Source organism: Oryctolagus cuniculus, chromosome 20 (genome assembly GCF_051225735.1).
Source record: "Oryctolagus cuniculus isolate XC-2025 breed Fujian yellow rabbit chromosome 20, ASM5122573v1, whole genome shotgun sequence".
In the NCBI taxonomy this organism is placed as follows: Eukaryota; Metazoa; Chordata; class Mammalia; order Lagomorpha; family Leporidae; genus Oryctolagus; species Oryctolagus cuniculus.
In genome coordinates this window covers 18,288,074-18,310,000 of record NC_142886.1, presented here as the reverse complement: position 1 = coordinate 18,310,000, position 21,927 = coordinate 18,288,074, and the positions used below count along the sequence as shown (strand labels likewise).

Below are 21,927 nucleotides of genomic sequence, written 5' to 3'. Positions count from 1 at the left end.
CAGTGTCACATTGATGGAGGTTACCTCAGCCTTTCTGAAATGGGGACTGGGTGAGTTCTAGTCCGGAAAACAAACACAGCAGGAAGGTAGGCCCAGCAACCCAAAGACTGACAAATGCTCTCCCAACAGGAATCAAAGCAGATCAAACCTGCAAAATTCCTTACATTTTTATAAAAGCCATTAATTGTTTTTTTTTTTTACCCTTAAAGCACCTTTCTTTGGGGAAGTTATTTGATCCCAATGACTCTTTTGTAATTAATGTTTTAAATGTTTACTTATCTTTCATTAACTTGAAAGGCAGAGCAACAGAGAGCAAAAGTGAGAATGACAGCAAGGAGAGAGAGGGAGGGAGAGAGGGAGAGAGGGAGAGAAGGAGAGAAGGAGAGAAGGAGAGAGGGAGAGGGAGAGAGAGAGAGACAGAGAAAATATCTTCCTTCTACCAATTCATTCCCCAAATACCCACAATAGCTAAGGCTGAGCCAGGCTGAAACCAAGATCCAGGAACTGCAACCTGGAGTCCCACGTGCTGTCAGGCCCAGCTACTTAAGGCATCATCTGCTCTTGGTAGGCACATTAGCAGGAAGCTGGAGAGGAAACAGAGGTGCTGGAACTTGAACTAGGCATTCCAACACTGGATGAAGACATCCCAAGTGGCAGCCCACCCCTCTGTGCCACTATGCCTGATCCTAATTACCTTTTTCAAAAGTGTTTGCTCCTTGTCAGAGGCAGTCAGTAAAATATTTGCAGGGCCAGCACTGTGGGGTAGTGGATGAAGCTGCTGCCTGCAGTGCCGGCATTTCACATGGGCACCGGTTCAAGTCCTGGCTCCTGCACTTCTGATCCAGCTCTCTGCTGTGTCCTGGGAAAGCAGTAGAAGATGGCCCAAGTCCTTGGGCCCCTGCACCCACATGAGAGACCTGGAAGAAGCTCCAGGCTCCTGGCTTCAGATCAGCACAGCTCTAGTCATTGTGGCCATCTGAGGAGTGAACCAGCAGATGGAAGATCTCTCTCTCTCTCTCTCTCTCTCTCTCTCTGTCACTGCCTCTCTGTAACTCTGCCTTTCAAATAATCTTTAATAAAAATAATAATATATTTTCCTCTCCTTATTCAACTTTCCTCTACCCAAATCTAGAGAAGCTTCTCCTACTCAGCCTGTGTTAACATTGTAAGTTGGTTTTCACACCAGGAAAGAGGCAATGAGAAGTAACTGCAGCTTGTAGGGACAGGCATAAAATACTACATTAATCACAACGATCCGCACTGTATTTGTAGGAGTAATAGTTTAGAAACTCAGTTATTGGCACCTGATAATCTAATACCTTTGGTTTGTTTTTTTACCTTCTGGTTGTTTACCTTTGAGCCACTTGGTTGCATTAATTCTTAAAACTATTTGTTTATATGTTTGAAAGGTAGAGTGAAAGAGAGAGAGAGAGAAATTCTCTATTCACTGGCTCACTCTCCAAATAGTTACAATGGCTAGGTGTGGAGCGGACTAAAGCCAGGATCCAGGAACTCCATCAGGTTTCCATATGGGTGGCAGGGGCCCAGGCACTCAGGCTGTCCTCCGCGGCTTTCTCAGGTGCATTAGCAGGGAGCTGGATCAGAAGCAGAGCAGCTGGGACTCTAACTGAAGCCTGTATGGGATGCCAGCAACTTAATCCATGGTACTTTGATGCTGGTTTTAGTCTTTATTTTGTTATCACCATATTCACCATGACAGGAAGAAAAACAATAAATCAAACTCAGTGTGATGATTCATGTCCTAGTTTGTTATTTAAAAGTTGATAGAAAAAGAGACTAGAACTATTAAGGTGACTCAGGAAGTTCTGTATTATACAGGAAAATCATGTAATAATTTTATTAATCATTGTTTATAAGGCAACAAAGTAAACCGCTATAGTTTTCTTTCCTATATGTAAACACTGGGCCCTAAGCAGCTCAAAAAACCATTCATTGGAATAGGAGGACAAAGTACCTATTTCTGGCTGAAGGCCCCAAGGAAGCAGCTGAACCTCCCTGGCCTGTAGTCTACTCTGCAAAATGGCAGCGAGGGGAGTGAAGCTTACTTGATCTCTAAGGCTCTATAAATTAACAAACATGATGAGTTGGTTTTTAGTCAATTAAATGGCCATAGCTGCATTGAGGTATGTCAAGCTCAAGTAAATAACTTCCATAAAAGTTAACAACAACAACAAAAACAAGGCACAATGGAAGGAGGAGAGACCAGAATCCAAACCTAGTGAACAAGAGGAGCCAAGACCCACAGGACCACCAGGGAGCCACAGGCAGGGGCCACACAAAAAGGCCTTAAAGCGTCCGGAAACAAATTACAGACTTCCCAAATTAGACCTCTGTGCGACAGGCCAGAGTTTTTCCAGGCTCAGCAGGCAAAGGAGCATCCGATATGATTTATAAAATAGTTTTTAAGCCACTTTCTTTCTTAATACAGAAATTTGCATTGGCTCATATTTCCCTCTACAATCAAGGGCTTTGCAAATGCACTTCTATCTTCTTCCTTTCCCATCAGACTCCCACGTGTTTACACGGGCAGACTCTAATCCGGGCATGAACCAAGTCATGGGACAAGAGGCTGATCAGGAAGAGTCAAAGAGAACGTCCCTCACCTTTGAAATTCTAACTGCTGTCCAGGCACTCCCTCTCACTCCACACTCCTCTCACAACATGTAGTATTTATTTATCTTTGCTTCTCCTCAAAGGTGCCTGGAGAAGTCTGCCGAGTGAGCTGCCACCTTCCAGATTTAATCGGTTTTCCTCACTTGTTTGGCAGCTCTGAATGCAGAAACCAAAAACTCTTCTGCTCGATTGGGTTTTCTAAATACAAGAGCTGGCGTGGACTCACGCAAATGTCATCTAAGCGGAACAATAACAATATTAAGTTCCCTCCCTCACAATGGCCCCAGTGTTATTCAGTGGGGTTGTCACTCCACCTGTCAGCTGCCATCAGAGGACAACGAATTTTCAAATTTACACAGTTTCCTTAGGAATGTTCTGTGTGTGTGTGTGTCTGGTTTTCTCTCTCTCCCTTTCTTTCTCCCTCCCTCTGTCTCTCTGTCTTTTCTGTAACTACCTCCTATTCTGTGAGGGCTTGGGGACTTTTTTTTTTAGGACTTATTTATTTATTTGGAAGTCAGAGTCACAGAGAGAGAAGTAGAGATAGACAGAGAGAGAGAAAGATATCTTCCATCCACTGGAACATTCCCCAAATGGCCATAATGACCCGGGCTGGGCCAGGCCATAGCCAGGAGTAGGAGCTTCTTCCAGGTTTCCCACATGGGAAGGAAGGGCTCAGGGACTTGGACCATCTTAGGTTGCTTTCCTAGGCCATTAGCAGGGAGTTAGATCAGAAGTGGAGCAGCCAGGACTCCAACCAATGCCCATGTGAGATGCCGGCATCACAGCTGGCGGCTTCACCTGCAGTACCAAAGTGCCAGCCTGGGGGAACTTTTTTAAACACCATTTTTTGCAACTTTTGAAAGGTGCCCTGTTTACAAGCAGGAAACTGTGTCAGGAAGCAGACTTCAGTGCAGTAAAGCAGGTGATGGGGCAAGGAAGAGGATCCAAAGTTAATATTTTTGTGTGTTACGAAAGCTAAATGGGCTAAGACGATTTCCTCTGGGCCACAGCTGGGCTGGGGGAGTGGAGAGAGGAGCTCAGCCAGTACCCATATATCATTACACTGAGGGAACTGTATCTACATCCCCCACCTGGTCAAAGCCAAGCCAGAAACATCTACTACATCACACACAACCCTGAGCACCATGATTAAATATGGATCCAATGGGGAGCAGTCCCCTGAACCAGTAACCTACTGTGTTACTAGGAGTCCATGGGTTCTCCTGCATAGAAAAGAGTAGGAAATGATAGGCAATTAGGGAGAACAAAAGTACTTTCCCAAGTTGGGCTTTTCCAGTCTCGGAAAATCAAGCAATTAAAGAAAGGAGGGGGGCCAGCACTGTGGCGCAGCGGGTTAAAGCCCTGGCCTGAAGCGCTGGCATCCCATATGGGCGCTGGTTCTAGTCCCAGCTGCTCCACTTCTGATCCAGCTCTCTGCTATGGCCTGGGAAAGCAGTAAAGGATGGCCCAAGTCCTTGGGCCCCTGCACCCACATGGGAGACCCTAAAGAAACTCCTGGCTCCTGGTGCAGCCATCTTGGGGGTGAATCATTGGATGGAAGACCTCTCTCTCTGTCTCTACCTCTCTGTGTAACTCTTTCAAATAACTAAAATAAATCTTAAAAAATAAAAACGAAAGGAGGAGTTTGAATTAGGAAACATAATTTGAAAAAGAACAGACTGCACAACTAAACAATCAACAATGCTAATGGTTAGTGGTCTTGTCCATTGCTGTCCTCGGGGGCCCCAGAACAGAGTCTGGTACTAACAGGTACCCAGAAATGTTTTCTCTCTGCTCAGAGCCACTGCTCCCCAACACCAGCTCAAGAATATGGCTCCTCTTACTTCCTTCAGGTTTCCGCTCAAAGATCTCCCCTTTAGACATGCACTGCTCAGCCATCTGCTTTAGACTTCACTTAGCCTTCTTCATTTTCCTCAAAACAATTGGTGCCAGCCAGCATTGTAAGTCTACCTGCTTACTTTTAAATGTCTAGACAGGTACCATTGTGTTCACTGTTGTGTCTCCAGCCTCTCAAATAGCACCTGGCATATAGTAAGTGTTCAATAAACAATTATTAAGTGAATGAATGGTTAGACTGGATTATAGCTTTATGGGGTTATTTCTTCTTCATTCACTCAGTCATCAGTCAATAAATAATTACTGATGATTCTGGCTATAATTTTGGATGAGGAAGTCATGGTGCACAAGAAGAGCCATGAGACTATGTGTAAAGGCTGTGAGAACAAAGGAGACAGGCCTCTGGGTCACACTGGCAGCATCAATGACCGTCTCCCAGCTCCTGGTGGGTGTCCTGCACGACGAACGGCATCAGAGTGGGGACAGAGTACGCAGCCACATGATGGGATGACAAGGTCAGTAGAGTGACCTTAAGCGGCAGGTAAGGCCGCTTAAGAGGTAGAGGACTTTCTCAGTTAGCACGAGGCCTTTAACACTAAATGAATCCTGGAAGCTGGAAGGAGCCATGGAAGATTCTAAGCAGAGGAGTTCCAGGATCTGATGTGCCTCCAGGAATACCAGTCTGAGAACACTGTAGATCATGGGTTAGAAGGGGCCAGAAGAGAGAAAGATAGGAATTTTGCAGTAGTCCAGTGAGATGCAATGAAACTAAGACAATCCAATCCTGCACCCATTCATTCTTTTCTTCACTTTCTTGACCAGGAATTCTTAATGCTTGTTCTGGCAAGGCAGCACACAAGGCACCTGAAATAGCAGCAGTGGGAATGGAAAGTGGTCAGCTTCAAAAGTGGGAGTAAGCAAAACACAAAGGACTGGGTGACTGACTGCAGGAGTCCAACATGACTGGCATGGATATGGACTGAGCGACCACGACAGAGTGGGACCAATCACCACATGGGAAAGGGTGGGGGGGAATGGTGGGGTAACATCGGCAGAGCTGGGTTAGGGGATGATATGTAAAGCTGCAGATGGTTGAAGTGCCAGCTGAACTTCTAACTGGAGATGTGCTTTAGGCACTAAACAGGAAATTCACTACCACTGTGAGAACAAACTGAAAAACTTACTTCGTTCTAGATAAATTCTCAAAAAGCTCTATAAATGGCAAACATTTGAGACTCCAAGTTTCCCTTCTCCCTTCCCCAAATGAAAATATTCAAATTAGTTAGAGTTCTTTAGCGAAGTGAAGGTTCTCATAAAAATTAGAATCACGCCTTTGCTAAAAAATCTAAGCAGAGAGGGGCTGGCATTGCGGTGCAATCAATTAAGCTGCAGCTTGCGATTACATAACAGAGTGCCGATTCGAGTCCTGCTTTCCCTGCTTCCAATCCAGCTTCCTGCTAATGTGGATGGGAAAGCAGTGGAAAAGCAGCAGAAAACAGCCCCAGTATTTGGGCCCCTACCATCCCATGGGAGAACAGGATGGAACTCTGGCTCCTGGCTTTGGCCTGGCCCAGGCCTTGCTATTGCAGCCATCTGGGGAGTGATTGACCAGATGTAGAATCTCTCTCTAGCTCCTCCATCTCATTCTCTCTCTCTCTCTCTCTCTCTCTGTCTTCCTTGTGTCTCTGATGCCCTGCCTTTCAAATAAATAAACAAGTAAATCTTTAAAAAATGTAAATCCAAATCAAAAGGAGACTAAATTTCTTTCAGAAAAATAGTTCTATAAATTGTTACTCAATAATTCTGGAATTCTACTAACATGTTAGTCAAGTGATAGACCCATGATAAATAATGGAAAATGAGCAGGAGGTAAAATGGAAAAGACGAAAATAGTTGAGGCAGATGATGTGTACCTATGATATTCCTAGGAGGAATTCCAATTTAACCATCAAGTCAGGAAGCTGAATGTCCTTACATGCCATCTGTGTACTTATATCCACCACAGCAAGATGATTTGTGGCAGTTTATGAAAATTCACTCATTTTTTTTTTTTTGACAGGCAGAGTGGACAGTGAGAGAGAGAGAGAGAGAGAGAGAGAGAGAGAAAGGTCTTCCTTTGCCATTGGTTCACCCTCCAATGGCCGCAGCCAGCCGGCGCGCTGCAGCTGGCGCACCGCGCTGATCCGAAAGCAGGAGCCAGGTACTTCTCCTGGTCTCCCATGGGGTGCAGAGCCCAAGCACTTGGGCCATCCTCCACTGCACTCCCGGGCCACAGCAGAGAGCTGGCCTGGAAGAGGAGCAACCGAGACAGAATCCGGCGCCCCAACCAGGACTAGAACCTGGTGTGCCGGCACTGCAGGCGGAGGATTAGCCTAGTGAGCCGCGGTGCCGGCCGAAAATTCACTCATTAGGGGCCAGCACTGTAGTGTAGCAGACAGGTCCGCTGCCAGTGAAAATGGCATCCTATATGAGCACTGCTTCGAGTTCCAGCTGCTCCACTTCCAATCTAGCTCACTGCTAAGGCACCTGGGAAAACAGTGGAAGATGATCCAAGTGCTTGGACCCCTGCACCCATGGAGAGACCAGGATGAGGCTCCTGGCTTCAGCCTGGCCCAGCCCTGGCTGTTGAGTGCATTGGAGAGTGAACCAGTGAATGGAAGATTTCTCTCCCTCTCCCTCTCTCTGTATATCTGCTTTTTCAGTAATTTTTTTTAAAGAAAATTCATTCACTACAAACAGATGAATATCTGAAAACCATGAGACTACAGAGGAATATAGGCAAGAAAACACTAGTAGGCAGGAGTTAAGATAAGCACTCAAACACAGTTAGTAGCAATGGTGTGCAACCCTGGCACTAACCCTCCCAGTAACCAAGGCAGAAGAAAAACATGCAGCTAAGATCCATAATCACAACGCGACTTTGGTTGCAATGAATCACTGTTTCCTGACCCCGAGACCTGAGAGGAACTCCATCTCCACATTGTCTCAAAGATGATCTGAGTGGTGTCTAGCTAGCCTCCTCAGTAAGACGTCCACCGCTACGCCACTCAGCTGTTTACCATCAAAGGCCAGTGACTTAGTACAAAATGGGGGAGGGAGGGGGGAGGGAGGGAGATTGATTTCTGCAAAGGGACAAAAACAGCCAAGTACTTGGATTCACACTTCTCTCTGACCGGAAGACGTGGCCGAAAAACAATGCAGGCAATCCAGAGAAATGAACAGAGAACGTGTCATTTCACTCAATCTTCTATAAATATCACTTCTCAGAAGCAGATTTTTGAGCAACTGGCTGGCAGAGAATTCAAAGTCCTCATCTCTAAAAGGAACCAGAGAGGTTTTCTGTGGTGTGACTTAAAGGTGTCTACATTCTTCATCAACAGCCAAAGCAGAGGCTAAAGTGCCCTTCAAAAATGAAATGCCAAATGAAGACATTATACTCTGCACAAATATGGATACTGTAGAATACAGCCCACAAAAAGTATAGTATAGTCATTTAAGGCTGGGGGGGGGGGGGCTTTGAGCTTTGAAGAGTTAGATTTGGCTTCAAATCCTGGTTATTACTTATTGCTGTGCAGACCTAGAAAAATCATTTCACCTGTTTGAGTCTGTTTCCTTCATCTGCAATGTGCAGTTTGTAATGGAGAATAACCCAGATGAACATAAGGTGCCAGGACAGTGCCGGGTACACAGATATAGAAATCACAGGGACAGGGTGGGCCAGTACCTACAGAACTCATTCAGAAAAATAAAAAGTATATTTGAAATTTATTTGAAAGAGGGTAACATGAAATCATATATGGCAAAGAAAGATCTCTTTATAATGAAACAGAATTGAGTACAATCCTGACTACAACTTCTGTAAATGTGAGTGTATCACACTCTTACTCCTCAAGACTGTTGGAGGGTTGAAAATAACAGAGTTCTCAGCTTATTTTCAAAACCAAGACCTTTTTTGGCCTTCCTTCAGTTGCATATAATTAGTGTTCAGTGTTTGTTATAAATAGGAATAACCTGCACATCAAATGATAAATGACAATAAAATAACTCATTCATCTAATTTCTAAGTAACCACCCACATATTGCTTCTGTATATCATCAAATTTAAGACGTAGCCAAAAGAACACTTACGATAAATGACTTAATTATAAACCTATACTTGCCAGGAAAAGAATTTTAATTTAACAAGCAACATAAAAAATAGCCAGAGCCTGCTCTTAATAGCAACTACTCGTTTTGTCTGATGGCAGGTGTACACACGTACTTGAAAAGAAACGTCTGCTTTCCTTCTTACACTTATCTTCACCTCTCGTTGGGGAAAAAAAGAGAAATTCCTGTTTCTCCCACAAAACACTTTAAAAGCCAAAAAAGAATGGCCAGATGTAGTTATTTAAGAGCATGTTTATTCCTTACAGGCATTTTGCTTATGAATCATAACGCTAAAACCCTGTACTTCTATTTCTCTTCCATTAGCCTTTTTTGGCTCATCACTACCTATTTTCTGGTTACCTCTCCTAAATTATGTTCACTTCATCCCCAGGAGCACTGGGTTTACCACAGGCCTCAGCAGGGGAGACTATTATTATCAGTCTGTGCAAGGCTTCTCTCCATTTGTTTTATTATTTTTTTCTCTCTCTTTTTTTAAACTTAATTTTTTGGAGATAACATATGTTTAATTTACATTATACTCAAAGTCATAATGGCTTCACTAAAGAAAGAAAAGAATTCAGCAACAACAAAAAAAGTAAAAAGACCGTTCAGCAGGAAATTAGGCAAGGACTAACAGCAGCAATCAAGTGAAAAAGTGCTCAACTTCACACACATAAAGTAAATTTTAAAACATTCACAAAATCATTAGAACCACAGTAGTTATAATTCCTATCACTTTGTTTGACAAAGACTTAAAACGAAGTTTGTCAAAACACTGTATTTACAAAACTGATACACATGAGTTTTTTCTTTCTTCTTTCTTTTAATGTTAGTTCCTACATATAAGGGAGAACATGCACTGTTCGTCTTTCTGTATCTGGCTTATTTCACTCCACATCATGTCCTCTGGTTCCAACCATTCTGCTGCAGATGATAGACAGAACTGCATTCTCTATCATAGCTGAATAATATCCCACTACGTGTGTATTTTCTTTATTCATTCATCTGATGATGGCCACTTCAGTTATTTTCTTTCTCTCTTTATCTCCACTCCCCATTCTCTCCTCCTACAGAAGCAAGCAATCATCTGGCATCTGCCTTTGGACTGGGATTATTTCCTTAAAAGATATAAGGTGTGGTTTTTTCTAAAAGATTTATTTATTTATTTGAAAGTCAGAGTAACACAGAGAGAGGAGAGACAGAGAGAGAGAGAGAGGTCTTCCAGCCACTGGTTTACTCCCCAAATGGCTGCAACAGCCAGAGCTGTGCCAATCCGAAGCCAGGAGCCAGGAGCTTGGGTGGAGTGACCCAAGGACTTGGGCCATCTTCTACTGCTTTCCCAGGCCATGGCAGAGAGCTGGATCGGAAATGGAGGAGATGGGTCTCGAACCAGCGCCCATATGGGATGCCGGCACTTTAGGCCAGGGCACCAACCCGCTGTGCCACAGTGCCGGCCCTAAGGCGTGGTTTTATATATGTGTATGTATTATCATTTCTTAAAATGTGCTATGCACAGCCATTTTTCTTATTTTTTTTACTAAATGCTCTTTTCAGAATATAACTAGAGGGTAACATGGCCTTCTACTTCACATTAAACTGTTGTCTTAGAGTCTAGAGTGTAAATCTGCCACCTTAAACAATACTACTCTATCTAAAGATGACCTCCAGTTATTTAAAGCCTACCTGTAAAGGTGGCTAAAAAGGAAAAAAAAAAAAGCCAGAGAATAGCCCTGTTGTCCTGTACCCTAAGAGCATAAACTATAAAATTAAAAAAAGTACTATGTCTTACTCACAATTAAGGTCTATATCACCGCAAAATTACAATTCAAGTCACAACAGTAAAAAGCCATATAGCTAACTAGCAAATACAGAGCCTCTCAACTTTGTGACCAAAAACAAAAAAAAACTAATTTAATTAAATTTTTATTAAATTTGTTGATTGATTTAAATTGGAATTTTAATTTAAACATTAAATACCACCTTACACCCATCAGTTTGAAAAAAATGAAGTCTATGAAGAATGCTGGCCAGGACGTGGGGAGCAGGCGTGTTTCTTACTACTGGCGGGACACAGACGGATGCAGCCACCCCAGGAAGCGATCTGGCAGCACTTACTGACCTTCAGAATGTGTGTGTTCTTAATGACCTCATAACCCTACTCCCCAGAACACACCCCACAGAGTACCAGGATGTTCTTGGCACCAGTGTGGGGGAGTGGGATGGAAGAGATGATCTGACTTTTTAAGCAATATATAAACTCATGTAGACCCAAGCTATGAAAACATGTATTTCTTATCTATAAACTTTCAAAAAAAAAAAAGTCTACCACACGTATTCCGGGGAAAAGGGGGCCTGCTGGCAAATCTGAAGAATAAATCGAAAGCATCATCACACACTGGCACATGTATTATTTTCCTATGTAATCAAAAGGAATTTCTCTTAAATTACTGAATACTCCCTGCACAGTAAGGCTGTGTATATATCACGTACAGTAATAAAAGTATTATTTAAATGTAATAGCAATGTGTATTCAGAATAATTTATTAAAGCTGCTAATCCTACTCTATTTTTGTGAACTTCCCCTATTAGGATGTGTTAACAGTCAGAGGGTGAAACAGTTGGGTTTTCAAAGGTATGCTAGCCATTCAGCAACCAGAGGTCCCTGTTTCTATTTTCTCATGCTGCTTTAAAATAAGCATAGCGGCCGGCGCCGCGGCTCACTAGGCTAATCCTCCGCCTTGCGGCGCCGGCACACCGGGTTCGAGTCCCGGTTGGGGCGCTGGATTCTGTCCCGGTTGCCCCTCTTCCAGGCCAGCTCTCTGCTGTGGCCCGGGAGTGCAGTGGAGGATGGCCCAAGTGCTTGGGCCCTGCACCCCCTGGGAGACCAGGATAAGTACCTGGCTCCTGGCTTCGGATCAGCGCGGTGCACCGGCCGCAGCGGCCATTGGAGGGTGAACCAACAGCAAAGGAAGACCTTTCTCTCTCTCTCTCTCTCTCACTGTCCACTCTGCCTGTTAAAAAAAATAAAAATAAAATAAGCATAGCAACCACTGCCCAAGACGGAGAGCACTTACAGGCTGGCAGTTTAACAAGACACAACGGTCTGCGGAGCTCAAGTTCTCACAGAAAGGCTTGATGGGCACCACGTTCACGGCAGTGTGCGCCCACACGAGTGGCTCTGGGGGCAAGGAAAGGCCTCCAGGTGCCTGGGTTTTAATTAAGACAGTAAGTTGGCCATTCTGGGAAATCAGGAAAAACAACTTGGGTTCTAAATAGGTAGCCTGGTTTTTTTATAGCATCTCTAATCTGAAATGATATCACTTGGGGAATACAGCCTACACGTGTCTTCTGCTGCATCTCCCACAGGAAACTGCTGTCCTGGAGGCTGCTGGAAATACAAAAAGTCCTTGCCGAAGCCATTTACCCGACACAGCCACAGCGTCTACCCAAAGAACCACACTACTAGGATGGCGAAGAAGAAGCAGGGGCTGGGAGGGCCTGAGCAAAATGCAACTTGAGAGGCCTGGGCCCCACGGCTTTGCTCCCTGCGAAGGTCTGCTGAAGCGCGGTATTGCACTGTTATTTTTATAGTAGGGTATTGAGTTCTGAGGTCTCTGATACACCCCAGGGAACCAGCACGGCTCGCTCAGCGCTGTGCCAGCCTCCTGCAGGGTCACTAATGAAGACGGAGAACTGTGAGTGCACCCAAATAAAACACAGGAAAAGGCGAAAGAGGGCTCCGAGCCGGTCCATTCCTTTTATTCCAAAGGAGCAACCTTTTCAGTACTTAGGGACTAATGAGTCGTGAACAGGAGGCGGGGACAAACCACACAGCGTTCCGGGGGAGGGCCCACACCCTGGACTTTGTGCCCAACACCGGCTCAGCTTTCAGAGCCATTCCCAGCAAGGACCAAGAGCAGCTGAACAAAGGAAACCCAGCAGTCAGGTACTTGAATTGCCTCCAGGAGCACCCCAGACAACTTGGGGTTTCAAAGCCCGAGTGAGAGGCAGGGCGGGGGGGGGCGGGCTGGAAGTGAGGGGGAGATCAAAGCACAAAAGGCAGAAAGAGCTAAGAACATTTTTTAAAATTTGTTTTCTACAGTCGTGGTTTTTTAAGTTCTGTCCTTTCTAAAACACATGCACTCCAGGCCCTGGGCAGACTTAGAAAGGGAGAAGAGAAGTAAAGCTTACTAAGAAGGAACATTCCGTGGACAGTGCTCAGGTTTTAATTGTCTTCGCCCCTCTGCAACCTCATTCTTCAGTTATGCCCAGAGTGCCACGGAGCCAGCCAACCTGACGTGAGAAGCTGATCTTCTCAAGCAGGAAGGAACCCCAGCACACTATTTCTCTCCCTCCCCACTCTGCCCGTCCCTCTCCCCCTCTCTCTCATCTCCATCTCTATCTTGTCTCCCTCCACCGCACAGCACTGCTGGGACAGACACAAGAAGTTTATCAGATGTACGTGATAGTGGCAAATGCTTTAATATGAGAAAATTGCCAATAATCTAAGGACAAAGAAGAAGAAAAAGAAAGAGAGTCAGTAGGCAAAGGAAGGACAAATGGAAGAAGCTAATTCTGTACAAAGAAAAAACAAACCTTCTAAATAAGATATACACATGCCAGTGATAAAATTTTATTTAAATCTAGAATTTTATCTTCCTCTTTATTTACTATGATCATAAGTAGGTTAATAAACAATATTTTTTAAAGATTTATTTATTTATTTGAAAGAGTAACACAGAGAGAGGAGAGGCGGGGGGGGGGGGGTTCTTCCATCCGATGGTTCACTCCCCAATTGGCTGCAACGGCCAGAGCTATGCCGATTGAAGCCAGGAGCCAGGAGCTTCCTCCAGGACTCCCACGTGGGTGAAGGGACCCAAGGACTTGAGTCATCTTCTACTGCTTTCCCAGGCCATGGCAGAGAGCTGGATGGGAAGTGGATCAGCCGGGTCTCAAACTGGGGCCCATATGGAATGCCGGCACCTCAGGCCAGGGCGTTAACCCGCTGTGCCACAGCGCGGGCCCCAATAAACAGTATTTTTAATTGGTCCAGGATTACTACAAAACCTCTGTTCCTACATCACCATTAACCTCCTTAGACCCATGGAGAAATGAGATTTTTGATTTTTAATTTTTTTTAAAGTTTCTTCTTTTTTTGTCTTAATTTAAAAGGTAGAGTTACAGAGAGGTGAGAAAGAGATCTTTCATTTGCTCATTCATTCCCCAAATGGCTACGTGGGCCAGGACTGGGCCAGGGTGAAGCCATGAGCTAGGAGCTTCATCCTGGTCTCCTATGTGGATGGTAGGGGCCCAAGTACTTGGGTCATCTTCCCCTGCTTTCTCAGGTGTATTAGCAGGGATCTCTGTCAGAAGCGGAGCAGCTGGACTCGAACTGACACCTATATGGGATGCTGGCAGTGCTTAACACGCTATGCCAAAATGCCAGCCCCAGAGCCTTAATTTTCATTTGCAATTCTAACAATTAATTCAGAGTGCACTCAACAAGGGCCATGTAATTTTTAAATAATTGTTTAATGTGTTTTAAATTATTAAAATGCTATCAGCTCCTATTGTTTAGTAACAACAGTACACTATATATATGCATGACCTGTGATTCTAACCATGGTGCAAGCTAGACATTAGCAAGGATCACCAGGAAGGAATTCTTAGCTTAATCCAAAACCCCCTCTTCTTGAAACTCTCTCTCTCTGGACCCCTGATTTCCTCACACTTCTGGAGTCCTCCTCCAAAGTTCTTTGAATAGATTTGTCATGATGTTGTTATCCTAGAGCCTCTTCTCTCTCTGTACTATCCTTAGACAAGTCCATCTGCTTCCTTGATTTCAATCAAACCAGCTATACCCTGAAGAATATCACGTCTACACATCCAAATTAACCTCTTTCCACCCCTAAAAACAATTTTTTCCTCAGCATCTCACCATCACTACCCAAAACCAAGCAACCATAATTTCTCACCAGTATTGAAGGCAACATCTTAGCAACTGGTCTACCTGCAGGCTTATTTCCCGTCAGAACCACATACTAACAAACATGTCATCACCACTGTGACCAGCACATGGCAGTTCTTAATTTTTTTTCCCAAATGATTGAAGCAATTAATCAACTGATCAAGCGGCTAATCAACCAACCAACCAATCAATCCAGAGCACATGAACTGGCTTTGACAGTTCTTGAAAAATCTTCCCAAAATTGAATGGTGGTCTTGGGAGAAAAAATTTAGCTCCTGGGCCAGTGTCCTGGTACAGCAGGTTAAGCCACAACTTCCAATGCCAGTATCCTATGCCAGAATGCTCATTACAGTCCTAGCTGCTCCACTTTCTATCCAGCTCTCTGCTAATCCCCTTGGGAAAGCAGTGGAGGATGGCTCACATACTTGGGCCCTTTCCAGCCACATGGGAGACCCAGATGGAGTTTCAGGTTCCTGGCTTTGGCCTGGCCCAGACCCAGATGTTGCAGCCATCTGGGAGAGTGAACCAGTGGATAGAAGATTTTGTTCTTTCTCTGTCTCTGCTTCTCTGTCACTGTGCCTTTCAAATAAATTGATGCCTCTTGTTGCTCTGTTGCTCTAAGTCACAAATCCTGGGCAGCACACAGACTGCTGAATGTTGTACAGATCCGCACTGAAGCCCCAGCCGCTTAGGAACACCACATATCCACAACAGTTGTTCTCAACTGGAGATAACTTTGTCCCCGGGGAAGGTATTGCTACTGGCATCTGGTGTGTGTGCAGAAGCCAGGGATGCTGCTAAATATCCTACCACGTACAGGACATCCCTCTACAACTATGAATTAGCTAGTCCAAAATGTCAGTAAAATCCAAGCCTACAGCTACAAAAACAAGGCAATACCCAGTGGCACTATTTCAAGATGTCACATGACTAGATGTCACAACAAGATGATAAACCTATCTATTTCTTCCATAAAATGAGACATGATGTATTCCACTTTCTATAGTAAAAGTTAATGGATTAGCCGGCACCGAGGCTCAATGGGCTAATCCTCCACCTGCTGCACTGGCACACTGGGTTCTAGTCCTGGGCGGGACGCCGGATTCTGTCCCAGTTGCTCCTCTTCTTGTCCAGCCTCTGCTGTGGCCCGGGAGTGCAGTGGAGGATGGCCCAAGTGCTTGGGCCCTGCACCCCATGGGAGACCAGGAGAAGCACCTGGCTCCTGGCTTTGGATTAGTGCGGTGTGCCGGCCGCGGCGGCCATTGGAAGATGAACCAACAGCAAAGGAAGACCTTTCTCTCCGTCTCTCTCTCTCACTGTCCACTCTGCCTGTCAAAATAAATAAATAAATAAATAAATAAAGAGTTAATGGATTTCCCAAGCTTAAAAAAGTGGAGGCAAAAAAATTTAAATAATGATTGGAACTTAGCATTCCAATTCTAGAAATAAAAAAGTGTATAACAAGTTCTAATAATATTATTTTCTTTATTGATGGTTCCTTTCTTTCTCTACTCATGTCCATCAAAAACAAAATACCAAATACACACATGTGCCTGAATGCACACATACACTCACACAATGTTTTATCTTTGCTTCTCATAGCGTTAGGAAATGATATGATTGTTTCTTGCTCATACTGGCTCTTTTTATCTCTATTTAACTGAAGTTGATGATTAATTTTTTAAAAATATTTATGTATTATTTGTTTGTTATTTGAAAGGCAGAGTGAGTGACAGAGAGAGACAGAGAAAGAGAGAAACCCCTTCCATCCACTGGTTCACTCCCAAAAATATCTGCGACAGCCAAAGGCAGACCAGGCCAAAACCAGGAGCCAGGAACTCCTTCCTGGTCTCTCCCATGTGGGAGGCAGGAGCACAGGTATTTGTAGCATCATCTGCCACCTCTCAGATGCTTTAGCAGGAAACCAGATTGGAAGCAGAGGCAGGACCCTATCCTAGGCACATCCAATGGGACGTGGGCATGCCAAATGGCAGCTTAATCCATTATGCCACAATGACCCAGGGAGTAAGTTTTGTTATCTGTCTGAGACAGGACAGAACCAAAGGTCATTAAATCCAGCCACTCCCAACCCAGCATGTAGCCATTTCCACCTCCAAACCAATCAGAAGCAAGGAGCTTCTAGACCATAATGGCAAAGACCACCTACTGCCCTATGAGGGCCTCCCCAACCTGCATGCATGCCCAGAGCACCCTCATGTGACGGATAAATAACCTTCCTGATGTGCTGGTAGCAGCACCAGCATTTTGGATGTGTCATGTGCAACAAAACCAACAGCATCTTTGCACAACACCAAGCTGGGTGCAAGTCAAAGTGCTGGGTGCCAAGGAGGACAAGCCAAAACCCAGGCTGTTTGCAGACTGTAGTGCCATGCTCTGAGAGGGAAGTATCAGGCCTCTCCCCAAGGAAAGCATCTGTTCACCTCCATTGTGAGAGCCATTCAGTAGAATCTCTTCCCACTGTGCCATCTCCCTTTGTGCTCAATTTTAAGCCCTGCAGGTTGGCCTCTTATCAATTGCTATTTGCAAGTGAGGCAAAGAACTTGGGATCAGCACCACGTTATATGTGTTGATGTGTTCCTTATTCCCAACTAAAAACATAAATAAGTGAGATGCTTTGTCTCAGAAAGCAAAAAGATGGCCGGCGCCGTGGCTCACTAGGCTAATCCTCCGCCTTGCAGCGCTGGCACACCGGGTTCTAGTCCCAGTCGGGGCGCCGGATTCTGTCCCGGTTGCCCCTCTTCCAGGCCAGCTCTCTGCTGTGGCCCAGGAAGGCAGTGGAGGATGACCCAAGTGCTTGGGCCCTGCATCCATGGGAGACCAGGAGAAGCACCTGGCTCCTGCTTTCGGATCAGTGTGGTGCGCTGGCTGCAGAGCGCTGGCTGCAGAGCGCCGGCCGCGCCGGCCATTGGAGGGTGAACCAATGGCAAAGGAAGACCTTTCTCTCTCTCTCTCTCTCTCACTGTCCACTCTGCCTGTTAAAAAAAAAAAAAAGACAAAAACATAAAACCGAAATCAAGATGTTTTGCTTGTATGAAGGGCAACTAATTTTTCCTGACATAAAGAAATAAGAAACAATTTCCATTTCTATCTTAAAGAAGTAACCATCAAACCAATGTCAACATATAATAATTCTGACAGCTTATCTTCTGTTAACTTTCTAAGAGACCATATTTTAAGGAATGAACAATTTTTTTAAAGATCTATCTATCTATTCAAGAGACAGATTGACTATTCAGGAGACAAGGAGCATGCTCATCTGTTGGATCACTTTTCAAATGCTGTCAACAGCTGGGTCTGGGCTGGGCTGAGGCTGGGAGCTGTGCCCTCAGTTCACATCCCTCATGTTGGTGGCAGTAACCCATCTACTTGAGCCATCACTTCTGCCTCCAACAGTCTGCATTAGCAAGAAAGTGGAATTGGGAGCAGAAGCTGGGCATCAGACCCAGGCACTCTGGCAGAGGACATGAGCATCTTAACTGGAATCTTCACTAGGCCAAACACCTTCCCCAGAATTGCTCAAAATCAGAGTAGGCTGAGAGCCCAGCAGTTCTGACACAAAGAGGGCAAATTTTAGGGGGAAAGAATATCGCAGTGATTGAATAGCAAAACCCATTGCTTGCTACCTTCAGAGTTTTTGATCATCAAATGTACCAGCTGTGTCAACTAATATAGGCTGAAATAATATTTAGAGTCCTTGTAAAGAAAGAGTAAAGCTATTCTGATAATCTGTATTCTTTCATCCCAAGACCTTGGACAGATACTACTCTCTTAGCTCTATTTTATCAATGATACAGTTTTCATTGACACTACTTGAGTCTTGTCATTATAAGGGCTGTCTATTCGAACTGAAACCCAAGACTCACCACAGTTATCAAAATCACAGGTTATTCATTTGAACTCTCTAGTTAGTCAGTAGGAGCTATAATCTTGCACTTGTGCATCATAAGGATTCCAAGAGACAGATTTTAATTTAGGCAAGAATGTTCAGAAAAGACATTGGAACTAGACCGTCCAGCAGCGTACACATGCATCCAGTCATCCGTACACAGACAGCTCAGATGCTCAGAACAGAATATCTCATTTCTTGGCACTAATGTCTAGCCCTTGACAAAAACTAGGAAATTAACCTGAAAGTGGAAACTAAGCAGAAAACAATAGTAATATTTGATCAAAAATAAAAGATTGGCAACATAATTATCTATCAGTAAGGACCTATTTTAAAAATTATGATCCCAGTACAGGCATTGGGGCATAGCAGGTCAGCTCACCACTTGGGGAATCTTAGAATAACACAGAAAGGAGAAACTGAGAGACAGTCCTCTGGTTCACTACCCAAGTGCCCAAAATGCCACAACAACCAGGGTTGGGCTGGGGCTAAAGCCAGGAACCAGAAATTCAATCAAGGTCCTCCATGATGAGGCCAAAACTCAACCACGTGAGTCATCATGGTCGCTTCCCAAGGCCTGCTTTAGCGGAAAACTGGAGTTAGGAGCTGAAGCTAGGTAAGCACTGAACCTAGTCACTCCAATATGGGACCCTAGAGTCTAAACCAGCATCTTAACAACCAAGCTAAACACCTGTCCCTGGAAGGCTCTCTTTAGTATTCAAATAACATTAAACAACTGCATCCTTTAGACATCTCATTATAGGACTTTGTTTTTAAATTCTGTGGGAGTCATATTAAAATGTTGAAATTTGACCCTTAACAGTTTATCTAAAATTGATGGTGACACCAGCTATTGATTGACTACTATACTGTTTTTTTGTTTTCTCAGTCGGTATCAGACAAACCAGGCACATGCATGCTGAGAATCACAGTAAAACATCTGGTTCTCAGATGAGAAAGTAGACTTTTCAGTTAATGCTCTTGAAGGGAAGCCTACAACTTCAACTATCATTCAAAACATCGCTTCATAACTGATCATATAGGTTTAAAAAGAGGGGAATGGGGAGAAGAAGGCAGCTGAATAGACCAGAGAGAGGCTTTAAGAAAAGGCTGAAATGCCTTGAAACTGATCTGCATTTCAGACTGGGGCAGCCCTCTTGTCATGTGTTTGATTACCTAGGACCCAAGTTATAGACACTCAAAAGCAAATGCAGCTACTCAAACACTTGCCCATATCTGAAGAGTATCTAGGGTACTCAAGGGCATTATGAAATGTGATGAACATGCTTTGATTTATTGAAAAATTCCAGAGAAGGAAAAGAATGTAAATAAAGGAATGGAATATATATATATATATATATATACACATACACACACATATACATATACACACACACACACACACTCACACAGACATTATGGAATCAGAAGTACGGACAGAAAATAAACAAATAAGATTAAGTTATACATCTGGGAAAGGAAATACTAGCCTGTTCATCCTTGAGTTCCCTATGAAGAAAACAGGAAGCAACCATTTCTATCTTCCTTTTGTTAATGGGAGAAGCAAGGCATGACACAGAAAATGAACGTGGGGGAAAAGTTACAAAGGAATGATTGAGTAAGAACACGCAGGCCAAGTCTCCAGATGTCCCACTCTACTACCTAATCCTTATCACAGAAGAGTCTCAGTTTTCCCTCAGGAAATTTGTGAGCCATCCAATCACTACCAGGTAATATTTAATTATCACTCTCATGCATACAGAATGTAATTTCAGCCAGGTGTAAGAGAGGGAGGAGAAAGACATGATCTTTGACTTCTAGGCATTGAGAGAGAGAGAGAGATCACATGCACTGCCTTATATCCTTTTGCAAACAATGGGATGAAGAAAGTCAGTTTTTAAATAGATGGCATAAGGTATAATATCATATACAGTAAGAAAAAAATACATAAACACTTCCAAAAAGTTTGTCTTTTTTAATGTTAATATACTTGAAATACTCAGATGATACTGGGTGCAATAAAAAAAAGACTTAGATTTCACTGAGATAGGTAGGCTTCTTCTAATTCTAAAATATTTACTTTCACTGCTAGTAATACATGCTACACCTAGTAATGAAGGGAAAAGCACTACTATGGCATCATTTGCCTCCTCAAATTGAACAGAGATTAGACAGAAGAGAATGCTTCATGTAAGTGTCAACTAGAGCTTAAAATCTCAGTATTGATGCACAATTTTTTTAATGGCCACAAGTATAATCCAAATTAAACAGTAAGTTTCTAAGCAGATTTTGTTCACAATTTAAACATAACTTAGGAAAACTACATGAAACAAAAAAGGAGAGGAGAAATAATTTATCTGTAGAAGTCCTGATTAATTATATATTAAGTACTCTTTCCTGAAATCATAATAGCACAAGAGTTCACAATATGTGAACAATGGGAAACAACTAAAATGCACACTAGACTCTATAAAGACTATGATTATTTGCAAAGATAAGCTCAGAGAACTATCCAAAACAAGTTGGTTACGTTCTAAGATCAGAGAGAATCCCAAAACCAGAAGGTATAGTATATACACTTATATTTAATTTTTATTTATTTATTTCCATTATTTGAAACGTAGAGAGGTAGAGACAGAGAATTTTCATCTGTTGGTTCATTCCCCAAATGCCTGCAACAGCTAAGGCTGGCCCAGGCCAAAGCCAGGAGCCAGTTACTCAGTTTTGTCTCCCGTGTGAGCAGCAGGCATCCAAGTGCTTACGTCATCACCTAATACCTCCCAGGGTGCTAGAACTGGAAGCAGAGCTCAAACCCAGACACCCCAGTGGGTATACATCACTGGTGTCCCAAGGGCCTCTGAACTTTGTGCTGAATGCTTGCTCAACAGTATAAACCGAAAATTTAGAAAGCCATTTAAAATAAACTCCTGATTTTAAGTAGACCAGGTTATAGTCAAACATGCAGTCTTAATATAAAGCAAATAATCTATTTAAGTACAAATCAAGTACCTCTTACATCACAGCTACAGTTGGTCTCTTAGGAAATATCCAAGGAATTTGCTAAGTCAGCTGGTAGTTATCTTTATAGGATTTTAAAAATGACATTGCACCTAGACAACCTTCTCTGCCCTTATTTGGAAGGAAATAAAAAGGCAGAGGGCTTAAAGCCTAACATATACGTCATTCTATTTTTATCTTATAATCCTCTGTTGATAAACTGTTCCACTGGGAGAAAGAACAAGAGCTGAATCTAAACTAGAAATGATGCCTTTCAAACATGCATACCCAAGTGCAGCTTAAACAGAGGCAGGAAAAAAATATTTAACCATCCAGTTGAAATCAATATACATCCTTAAAAATTAAAAGAAAGAGTAGACCTAAAATATATAAGCACAATACTCTATAAATATCTGAA

The 21,927-nt window shown here is 43.5% G+C and overlaps 1 protein-coding gene and 1 long non-coding RNA gene across 33 annotated transcripts in view; both read right to left on the bottom strand.

Moving 5' to 3' along the window:
* RAD51B (RAD51 paralog B) overlaps positions 1–21,927 on the bottom strand; it is a 657,779-nt gene that overhangs the window by 410,170 nt on the left and 225,682 nt on the right. Inside the window, exon 9 of one of the 32 annotated variants that reach the window (XM_089322163.1) lies at positions 15,146–15,934. The exons of the other annotated variants lie outside the window; for them this stretch is intronic. Within the exon in view, the coding sequence (XP_089178289.1) occupies positions 15,839–15,934 (96 nt within the window). The 3' untranslated portion in view covers positions 15,146–15,838. Of the gene's footprint in view, positions 1–15,145; positions 15,935–21,927 lie in introns of those variants that run through there. 32 annotated transcript variants of the gene reach the window in all.
* On the bottom strand, positions 1,617–7,561 carry LOC138847199 (uncharacterized). The gene is made up of 2 exons (XR_011384876.2): positions 7,441–7,561; positions 1,617–5,355 (listed from the first exon to the last, which is right to left on the bottom strand). It is a non-coding gene; the product is annotated as an uncharacterized LOC138847199 (long non-coding RNA).